Genomic DNA, 10,920 nt, shown 5'->3' on the forward strand with positions numbered 1-10,920 from the left:
AAGGGAAAATTTTTACTCGTTTCCACTCCAGATTTTATTGCGTCAATTTCATCTCTACCCTCGTGAGAACCTCTTTTGATACCACTTTCACGGCCTCCGCTTCTGAGGGGGTGTTTAAGGATCGTGCGTGGGCAGAAAGGAGAGAGAGATTAGAGATGAGACTTCCTGCGAGGCATCACTGAATATTTATTGAAATTACCACTAATTTCTCCGGGTGGAGGGGTGAGTTTTTACCGCCCTTTTGCCGCTCAAACAGTATTTATTGACTCACTCTCTGTCTTCCCATCATTGCCCGTGAATGTTTCATAAACAATTTGTACTTTCCATCAATAAAATTAACATAGAACAGTGAAGAGGAGAGAGCGCGATCAGTGTGCTGAAAAGTGGGTGGAAATGCGCCAAAGGAAGACACAATTGATGGGGTGTTTCTATATCCTTTTTTACTGTTTACTCTCTTCGCTTGTTGTCTTCCCAGACAGAAGTAAACTTTGCCAATCAGAAAAATTCACCCACGAACGGGGTGCAATTTAATAAAGTTTCCGCGGTGCTTCTGTCACCAGATGCTCCTTCAGAAAGCGCGCCCCCTTCACCCCCCGCAGGGCACTCACTTCTACCCCCTTAAAACAGACTCCGAAAGCTCCGAAATCCGTGCTGAAGCGACAGAGGATTTGATTGAATTTCATCGGCAATTTAAATATCAACAGAGTGGAAAAAAGTTTTCTTATTTATTATTTGTTTATCGTGTCGGACGAAACACATAAAATTCCCTTTGACTCGGCAATATTTTGCGAATTCCTCAGGCATATTTCTCGTGTGTGCTCGTCTCTGCCACAAATCACTGTATATCTCCTTTTATCCTGGACAGAGAGAATATTTCACTCGAGGGGTCTTTGTCCTCAAACATCCCCTTCCCCTCCTTCCCTCTCTCCTTCTCGCCGCCTAGACAGAGAGCGCTGCTCATCGATTAAATTGAAAGGCGCTTCACATATTGAATTTCAGCCTTTTAGCCATCATAACTCCATTGATATAAATCACTGGCGATGCGACACAATTTAACATTTCCTCTAAAGTCTTTTGTGCACACTTGTCCACTGCGGACAAGCCACGAAGGGATGATTGCGATAGGAATTGTGGAAGGATTTTGATGATTTTCCGGTGTGTTGAATGTCATTCAAGTTACGCCCACTTAAATGCTCCGCCCACAAGAAATGTTTCTTCATTTTAAACATCTTAGTGCTCAACTGAAACAGTATTGTTTGACGAATATTCGTGAAAATTTGCTTTTTAATGGCATAAATTCATTTCTATTGAACTACGTTCAAAAGGACGTTAAAATTTTGGAAAATCATGTGAAATTTTACTGTTTCTCCTACTTTTTGTATGAAAAATTGTCTTTTCTTTGCATAAATTCTTTTCTTTTGAACAATATTTAACAGTCTTTTAAAAAGGACATTGAAATTTTGAAAAATTGCGTGAAATTTTGCGATTTCTCCTTTTTTGTGTGTGAAAAATTGCCTTTTCCGCCTTTTCTTTGCAGAAATAAATTTTTATTGATCTGTGTTAAACAGTCTCTAACAAAGAGAGTTGAAATTTTTGAAATTTATGTAAAATTTTATTATTTTCGTCGTTTTTCAAGGAAAATTTGGTTTTATTCACACAAATTCATATCAATAAACATGCATTCAACAGTCATTAACGATAGAAGCTAATATTTAGGAAATATATATGAAATTTTCCTATATTTGTCGTATTTTTTTTATTCTTCTTGATCAATAAAAAATTTCAGCATTTGTAGAAAAAATATTATTGGCCAGGAAAAGAGTCTGAAAATTTGCTTTTTATACAGAATAAATTTACAAAAAAACAAACCTAAATTGTAAAATCTCCACTTTTAAGTCAAGCTGAGCTTAAATATCTTTAGTATGATTTTCGCTGGAGTTTCCACATGATGTGGAAATTCGTGCATAATTCTCGCAGGTAGATTGTAAATCATACACGAGAGAGATGTTCGGGGATAAGAAATCACTTAATAAACTTTATACAATCTCATTTGGAGTCACTCTCGTATTTATGGAGTCTCGCGACTGGCCAAGATTGGATGCAGTTCTGGATGCAGTGGAGATTTTTTGCTGCTGAAGCAATAAATCTGGCAGTTTACCTTGATGAAATTGTGGCGCAGAGGGTGGGCCATTGATGAAATTTGCCCTGCGAGTGGTTTAACATGGAGGGTAGCATTTGCCATGGCACATAATTTCCATCAGGCGTGTTCAGCACCGCAGGATTTTCCCTGTGGTTTATGTGACACTGTGCCGGACACTTTTTGCCCAGCTTAATGGTTCGCATTTGTATATTTCCTGGGGGCTTCTGCATTGGCAAAAACACGCGCGTCCTCGGGAGGAGATCCAGCCATTTATCCTGGCGGGTCGAGAAGAAGAAGAAGGGAAGCTCTCGCATCATAATCAAATATTAACGATTTCAACCAGCTTTTTCTTCACTCTTCCCCAGATTGGCGGCTCGTGTTTTTGTCCCCTTTTGGGGGGGGTGGAAAAATCAAGTCCCACTTTTTTCCACTCTCTCTGCAAGAGCAGGAATTGGATTGAGTATTTGGGGATGGGGGAAAAAGGACGCTGCGGAGTCTGGATAAATGAGGAGTTTTTGGACTCATTAGGCGTTCGGGACATTGAATTCCTCCGTGTCACTCCACATAATTTAATTTACTGCACGTGAACATGAGAATTACATGTCGAAGCATGAGCGCGGCGGCAATTTGTCATGAGACACTCTCTCGTCATGTTCATAAATTTCACATGAAAGCTCCGTGAGCAAACAGAGGGAAAAACTCTATGATGGCATGGGATTGAGGTCAAGCTCTGAAGCTTCCAATTATGTCTTCGAGTCGCTGAATCTGTCAACGCTTAGCAAATTTTAAAAAGTAATTCATTTTTATGAGCGGAAAGCACCAAATTCGCTCGTGGGATGTTTTCTCTCTCTCTCTCACTCACTCGGCTGGAAGTGTGGACAGAAATAAATTTATTATCCGCACGTCGTGCGAAACACGTGAGAAAAAATGATGGACGAAAATCTAATTTTCACTCACAAGCCGACGGTTGAATCGAAAACTGTGAAAAGTCAATTCTTCACAGTTAACGTTTTATGCATTTTTGAAAAGCTTTTGATCTTATGAGAAAATAGTAAAAAAAAATCTTATTTATTCAAAAAATACATATGGAAATTTTTTATATTCTGCTATGTATATTTTTTCTAAGAAAATTGTCTCAAATTGTAGTTAAACGTATAAAAAGCTTCTTGGAAAAATTTTTTTAAATTTTGACTGAATATTTCTCATATTTTTTGAATTTTTTCACTTAATTAGGTAAAAAAAAGATCATGTTAAGTATAAAAAGTTGATTTTCAGAACTTTTCTGGATAAAATGTACTCAAAGACTATTAAAAATTGACTTTGGAAAGCAATATTTTAAGTTTTTCTATCAACTTTGCCATATTTCTGTCAAAATTTTCAATAAATTCCAATAAAATTTCTTTAAAAAATTCAGAAAATATCTTTTAAAAGATATTTTGAGGCTTTCCAGCGATATTATTGCTAAATTCTCAATTTGCTCTCTTGAAAAATTGACGATTTTGACTTTCCGCACTTTTCGATTCAACCGTCGAAGCGCGTCAACAGTTTAAAGTCACATCATTGAATATGTTTTGTTGCATTTCTTGGTCGATGTGGGAGAGTAATCAAGGACGAAATATGCTTCTGGAGTTTGTGTGTGTGTTAAATTTATCGTGAAATAGCCACAATAGCAAATTTCACCCCCGCACACGAAGATGATAACGATGACGATTGCGCGCCATGTCAAGTGAATTTGTTGCCATTCACACCCTCTCCCTCTCCCTCTCTCTCTCTCTCTCTCCTTCTGTGGGGTGGAAGAAGGGGAAAGTGGGGCGATTCCGTGGGAATTCGCATCTCTGGAAGGGGCTGAAAAATGGCCAGAAGGCTGGGAGGAAGAGCGACCGTCCTTATTCAACTTTTGCCGTGATCTCATGACCCTCATGCAGCGATAACGCTTTCTCTATTGTGTGTTTTCCTTCAGAGGGAAGCGATGAAGACACTCAGAAAAAACCGCTCAACATCTGCTCGATTTTCTCTGTTTACAATCCGAAAATAATCGCTGTTTTTTGCTTTACTGGATGTTTATTTCTGTCCACAACTGAATGAGTAATTTTAGCTCATAATATGTAAAAATATGTGTTGAACACTGAGATGGAGTTTATAAGTGGGCGGAGCCTTCGAAAGGGCGGCAAATAATCAAACTTGCTTCCTATTTATTTACATCTCTCTACAAGAATTCAGCTGTGTTTATAGTCAAACCACGCCCCTTTCAATGCCCCGCCCTTTCTGCATTCTCTCTTCGCAAGACTCTCAAGCCTTTCAGGTATTGAAAATCTCCATAATTAGCTGAGACTTTCTCTGAGTGCGCTTCTGGCAAATTACGAGGAATTGCACAACTCCTGCCGGGACTTCTTGGGACAATGCGGTTCTGCAGAGGTTCGTGTGAATGGAAAATGATTCAGTGTTTGCTGTGGGAAGGGCGAAATCTCATCTCGTAGCAGACAATGGGGTAATTCCAGTGGATCTCCCGAGGCTCACCCCACAAATCAGGGCCACACACTATCAGCATATTGCCTCTTTGGGCTTCCCGGTCACGTCCCGGCCGGGATTGGGCTCACGATCCAGTGAATCCCGGCTGCCCGAGAGAGTCATTTGCATATAGACAGATGATGCACAATTGGGCCAAATCGATGGGAGTGGAGCGAGTGTAATGCCATGTTTGGGTGTTTTGAGTTGGTCAGTGATTGATGCGCGTCTGCAGTTGAGCGGCTGTGCGTGGCCTTTTGGGCCACCCGGTGGGCGATGTTGACAGAGTTTTGTGGCCCGCGAACGCAAGGCGATCGACACAACATGGCCACGAGTGCTGCATGTTGTTGTCTCTGTCGCACCGCGACCGATGCGGGAAAAGTAAGAGAAGAAGCGAACACGATCAGTGGCAGAAATCTCGTCGAGACGAATCCACCAAAGTTGACAATTAATTGGCCACAAATATTTCATTCAATCAATCAAAATAGTTCTGTGTGTGCAATAGTGGCAAATAGCAATAAGTGCGGGCAATTTGACGCTCATCGAAATATCTTTTTTCTTTCCCTCCAACATCGAACAGGCGCATTAGTCACGCAGCAAAAGTGCCTACAAGTGAACTCCCTGTCTATTTATAGACATTTCTCTTTGACTTGTTCCAAAAAGTACAAAACACAGTGCCAATTAATTGAGCCCCCGACGCCAGGGGACGACGACACAGCTCGACAGGACAGAGGACTCTTTGCACAGCCTGGAAGATGCCAGTGTTCCACACCAAGACCATCGAGAGCATCTTGGAGCCTGTGGCCCAACAGGTAAGTCCGTCGCCTGGCGATCCTCTCTCGCTCTCTCCGTCCATTTCCACTCAGTCAGCGTTCTAAAAATATAGTTTCATCAGTGGTTTCGCCACCCACACACACGCACCCGTCCAAAAGCCACCACACATGTGTGATGTAATGCCGCCGTGTGGAAATGCTTCACCCGCGAAAACACCGCCAATTTTCCCGCCGCGCGATCGACCCACTCTCGCACGGCAGCCGGGAAGATCAAATGCACTTCCTTCCCGCCGCGCGAGATTATCTGGATTCCAGCGTGAATCTCCCCGGAATTCCTCTCATTCCGGCGATCGCGCGCACATTCCGCGGCTAAATAGGCAGAGATCGCAGAGATTAATAGGGGATTCCGTTAGAGATTTGAGCTAGAATGCATAACTGTCTGTAAATTTGACCAATTTGACGATTTCTCTGCATATAAAATATTTATTTAGCGCTTGAAATATGAATCTCGAACTTCAAAGAGGCTTTCTTGTGATGCAGAAGACGCAGAAACCGCTGAAGAGTATTAATAATTTATTCACATACGAATTAATCCCAGTAGTTAATGAATTTAGCGATTAATCGGCCGACTAGTGTGGCTGTTGAGAATTTAAATAAAAAAATTGTCGAAATTGTGAATAGGAGAATAAGAAAATTTAATCGCAAAGCCTTAATTTATGGTGTTTTATCCCATTTCATTAGTAAAAAGTTCTAAAAGCAGAATTTTATTCAGCTAATTTCAGAAAATGACAGGAAAATGACAGTAAATATTCATTTTGACAGTAAATTTATCGAAATTTTTTAAATCCCTAAATATTCTTGCGACAATTTTGAACTTATTTATGATCCAAAGGATCCAAACTTTGATCCAAATGAAATTCGGCGATTAATCGGCCTATTAGTGTGGCTGTTGCAAATTCAAACAAACAAATATAAACCAAAAAAGAAAGAAAAATCAATTTCTCAGCGAAAATCTTCATGCTAAACACTTTCCAAAGGCTTTCTTAACACACTTCTGAAGGGAAGGAAGCGTACTTTATCCTGATTCTCAATCGCAGGTCTCCAGATTGGTGATTCTGCATGAGGAGGCGGAGGATGGCAACGCCATGCCGGATCTCTCGCGCCCGGTTCAGGCGGTCTCGATCGCCGTGACGAACCTGGTGAAGGTCGGCCGCGAGACGATCAACAACTCCGACGACGACATCCTCAAGCAGGATATGCCGACGTCGCTGGCGCGCGTCGAGGACGCGTCGCAGCTGCTGGAGCAGGCGTCCGCCATGCTCCGGGCCGATCCCTACTCCGGCCCGGCGCGCAAGAAGCTGATCGAGGGCTCCAGGGGCATCCTGCAGGGCACGTCGGCGCTGCTGCTGTGCTTCGACGAGTCCGAGGTGCGCAAGATCATCCGGGAGTGCAAGAGAGTGCTGGACTATCTGGCCGTGTCCGAGGTGATCGACACGATGGAGGATCTCGTGCAGTTCCTCAAGGATCTCTCGCCGTGTCTCAGCAAGGTGACGCGGGAGGTGAGTGCGCGCGAGAAGGAGCTCACGCATCAGGTGCACAGCGAGATCCTGGTGCGCTGCATGGAGCAGGTGAAGATCCTGGCGCCCATCCTCATCTGCAGCATGAAGGTGTACATTCACATCGTGGAGCAGGACGGCAAGGGTGCCGGCGAGGCGGCGGAGAATCGCAACTACCTGGCGGCCAGGATGTCCGACGAGATTCAGGAGATCATCCGTGTGCTCCAGCTCACCACGTACGACGAGGACCAGAGCGAGCTGGACAATCTCACGGTGCTGAAGAAGCTCTCCAATGCCATTCGCAACAAGATGGAGCAGGCCAACGACTGGCTGGCCAATCCCTACGCCCTCCGCGGCGGCGTTGGCGAGAAGGCGCTGCGCCAGATCGTGGAGAACGCGCTGAAGATCGCCGATCGCTGTCTGCCGCAGCACGCGTCGGCGATCCGGAAGATCGCCTCGGACGTCACGGCGATGGCCAATGCGCTGTGCGAGCTGCGCCAGGACGGCAAGGGCACCACGCCGCAGGCTGAGAGCCTGGCCAGGGAGATCCGCGGCCGCCTCGGCGATCTGCACCGCGCCGTGCAGGACGCCGTGATCGGCGTGGACAAGGCCGGGCTGCAGCAGGCGGCGCACACTGTCCAGGGTCGTCTGGAGCAGGCGTGCCGCTGGCTGAACAATCCCACCGTGGACGATCGCGGCCTGGGCAAGCGCGCCATCGACCTGATCGTGGCCGAAGGGAAGCAAGTCGCCGAGGGCCTTCCCGGCCATCAGCGTGCCGAGATGCTGGCGCTGTGCGACGAAGTCGAGGCGTTGTCTGACCAGTTCGCGAAGCTCTGCGCCGCCGGCTTGGGTGACACGCCGGAGGCGCAGGAGATCGCGCGCCGACTGAATGCGAAGCTGCACGAGCTGAAGAAGCAGATCCAGACAGCCGTGGTCAACAGAGTCGTGGAGGACTTCATGGACGTGGGAACGCCGCTGAAGCAGTTCATGGACGCCGTGAATGTGCCCGAAGGCACGCCCGGAAGGGATCAGAACTTCGCCCAGAAGGCCGCCAATCTGCAGGCGTTCAGCGATCGCGCCGCCAAGACCAGCCGCATGGTGGCCGCCGGCGGTTCGGGCGGCAACAAGAAGCTGGCGGAGATTCTGCTGGCCTCCGCCGCCCAGATCGACTCTCTCACGCCTCAGCTGATCTCCGCGGGCCGCATCCGGATGAACTATCCGGGCAGCAAGGCCGCCGAGGAGCATCTGAACAACCTGAAGCAGCAGTACGCCGACACGATCGCCCGGATGCGCGCGCACTGCGACCAGGCCACGGACCCGGCGGACTTCATCAAGGCGTCCGAGGAGCAGATGCAGAAGCACACGTTCCTGTGCGAGGAGGCCATCCGGCAGCGCCAGCCGCAGAAGATGGTGGACAACACGACGGGCATCGCCCGGCTGGCCAACCGCGTGCTGGCCGTGGTGAATCAGGAGGCGGACAACTCCGAGGATCCCGAGTACATCGGCAAGCTGAACGCGTGCGCGGCGGAGATCCAGAACCGCGTGCCGGTGATGGTGCAGGACGCCAAGGCGGTGGCCACGAACATCAGCGATCCCCAGGCGGCGTCCAATTGGCGCGACTCCAACAAACAAGTGAGATTTGATTGATTACCGCCGAAGATCGGCTCACGATCTCTGTTCTTTTGCAGCTCCTCGCCGCCGTTCGCAACGTGCACGGCGCCGTGGCGCACGTGCCGGAGATTCCGCAGCCGCCGGACATGTCGGCGCTGCATCTCAACGACCGCGCCCCGCCGCGGCCGCCGCTGCCGCGCGAGATCCCGCCGTCTCGCCCTCCGCCGCCGGAAACCGACGACGAGGACGAGGTCTTCAAGTCAGTTCCTCAGGCCAATCAGCCGATTCTCGTGAGTCACTTATTGATTTTCCACTCCATGACGACACACGCGCGATCGTGTTTATCTTAGGCATTCTTTCAGGGTGAAATCAATCGGAATCTGTGTGATCTCAAAGCGAGATCACGATTCCAGCACAGATGTTCGCTCTTCACTCACACTTGCCGCCAATGGAATGAAGCAAAGTGGATTTTTGAGCGGGTTTTCCTCGAGAAAACCCAAAGAGAGTGCTTTATTCCATCGGCAGCCGGTGTGATTGTGAGTTTCTGGCGGTGATTTTCACTGCGATCCTCTCTAATCCGCAGATCGCAGCTCACGGATTGCACCAGGAAGTGCGCCAGTGGTCGTCGAAGGACAACGAAATCATCGCGGCAGCTAAGAGGATGGCCGTGCTCATGGCCAGACTGTCGGAACTCGTGCAGCAGGACTCGAAGGGCAGCAAGCGGGAGCTGATCGCCACGGCCAAGCTCATCGCCGAGGCGTCCGAGGACGTCACCAGACTGGCCAAGCAGCTGGCGCGCGAGTGCACGGACAAGCGCATCAGAACGGTGAGTAGAAGGAGTTCAAAGGACGCTTTAACGCGGGGAATTGATCAATTTCAAGTCTTATTTTATCGAAATGAATCGATTAGTTGCAAAAACAGAGAGAAATATTGCTTAAGAGTCGTTGCAACTTTACAGATTTTGTATTTCAGTTCGTAAAAGCTATGAATTTGGGTTGCAATTTGACTGTTTTTGTGTAAAGTACGAAAGATTGTTTGTTGGGGAAACCAATCAGTTTCCTTGGAAAGTCTCGAAGGATGTCCGGAAACACATAACCTCAAATCCAATCAATCTAGCAAACATCGGTTTTCATGTGAATTTCCTGATTTTTCTTGATAAAACGCGAGGAAATAATTGAATTGTCTTCAAGTGTCAACTTTCATACAATTTACGAATTCATAACTTTGACAGCGTATCTTAAATGTCATGAAAGTAAAGTTGCAAAGACGCTTCCATAATTTTTTCTATAAGAAATTCAAGAAATTGATTTGCCGTCTGGGAGTGGGATTAATCGTTCTGGGATTTGTGCAGAATCTGCTGCAAGTGTGCGAGAGGATTCCCACGATCGGGACGCAGCTGAAGATCCTGTCGACGGTGAAGGCGACGATGCTGGGCGCGCAGGGATCGGACGAGGACCGCGAGGCCACGGAGATGCTGGTGGGCAACGCGCAGAACCTCATGCAGAGCGTGAAGGAGACCGTGAGGGCGGCCGAGGGCGCCAGCATCAAGATCCGCTCCGACCAGACGAACAACCGGCTGCGCTGGGTGCGGCGGCAGCCGTGGTACAGGTACTGAAGGACGCCGGCCAACGAGATCAACACAAAGTGCCGCACTTACTAATTCGCAAGTTCATAAATAAACTTTTGTCGGTGTGCCTTTTTCTTCTATATACCAAACTACATTAAATTAATTCTTCATACCTTTTGAATGAGATCTACAAGACAGTTAATAACTTGCAGTCGGACTAAAAATAAACTCACGTCATCCTCATGAGCTTCAACACATTTCATAACTTTTCATAGCATTTATGTCATGCTTCGGGCGCACAAATGTGGCGCTCAGAGCATGAATTGTTGACCAAATGTTTATTAAAATGTTCAAAAGACACCTCAAAATCCATTGACTCTTTGAAGAAACATAAATAATTCATCTTAACATTGAAAGTTTAAAAAAGAATTACCTGCCAATTTGCCAACTTTGTCACACTGAGATTGTGAAAATGTGTTTTCTCTACTTAAATATAGTGTTTTTTTTTTGTCTAATAATAAATAAAAATATCGCGCGAACGACATTTTTTTTAGTAATGATTGAAACTCTTTACTATCGACTAATGCCAAATTGTTACAAGATTAATGTATATTGAATGTTTTTAAAATAGATTTAGGCCTCTTTTTTAATTAATAACTATTACAAGGAATTAATGTGTATCTGAAACTAGAGCGAAATATACAATTAAATGGAGAAAAAAAACAGTGATTTTTCACTCTTTTCTGCACAATTTATATCAAGGGGGAG

At 46.3% G+C, this 10,920-nt stretch overlaps 1 protein-coding gene across 1 annotated transcript; it reads left to right on the forward strand.

Moving 5' to 3' along the window:
* Positions 1-5,046: 5,046 nt before the first annotated feature.
* Positions 5,047-10,691, forward strand: LOC132265175 (vinculin). Its single transcript, XM_059765740.1, has 5 exons — positions 5,047-5,457; positions 6,516-8,606; positions 8,663-8,875; positions 9,169-9,411; positions 9,937-10,691. Exons 1-5 carry the CDS (start codon positions 5,401-5,403, stop codon positions 10,198-10,200), a joined length of 2,868 nt encoding a protein of 955 aa, XP_059621723.1. The 5' UTR covers positions 5,047-5,400; the 3' UTR covers positions 10,201-10,691.
* Positions 10,692-10,920: the final 229 nt, after the last annotated feature.

This window comes from Phlebotomus argentipes, unplaced genomic scaffold (assembly GCF_947086385.1).
Source record: "Phlebotomus argentipes unplaced genomic scaffold, Phlebotomus argentipes genome assembly contig_2, whole genome shotgun sequence".
NCBI classification, from domain to species: Eukaryota; Metazoa; Arthropoda; class Insecta; order Diptera; family Psychodidae; genus Phlebotomus; species Phlebotomus argentipes.

Bases quoted from the DNA above. Each gene is read 5' to 3' on its own strand.
- LOC132265175 (XM_059765740.1), top strand. From the start codon at position 5,401: ATGCCAGTGTTCCACACCAAGACCATCGAGAGCATCTTGGAGCCTGTG. The intron at 8,607-8,662 runs GTGAGATTTGAT...GTTCTTTTGCAG, and splicing joins GGCGCGACTCCAACAAACAA to CTCCTCGCCGCCGTTCGCAA. The intron at 9,412-9,936 runs GTGAGTAGAAGG...GGATTTGTGCAG, and splicing joins CGGACAAGCGCATCAGAACG to AATCTGCTGCAAGTGTGCGA.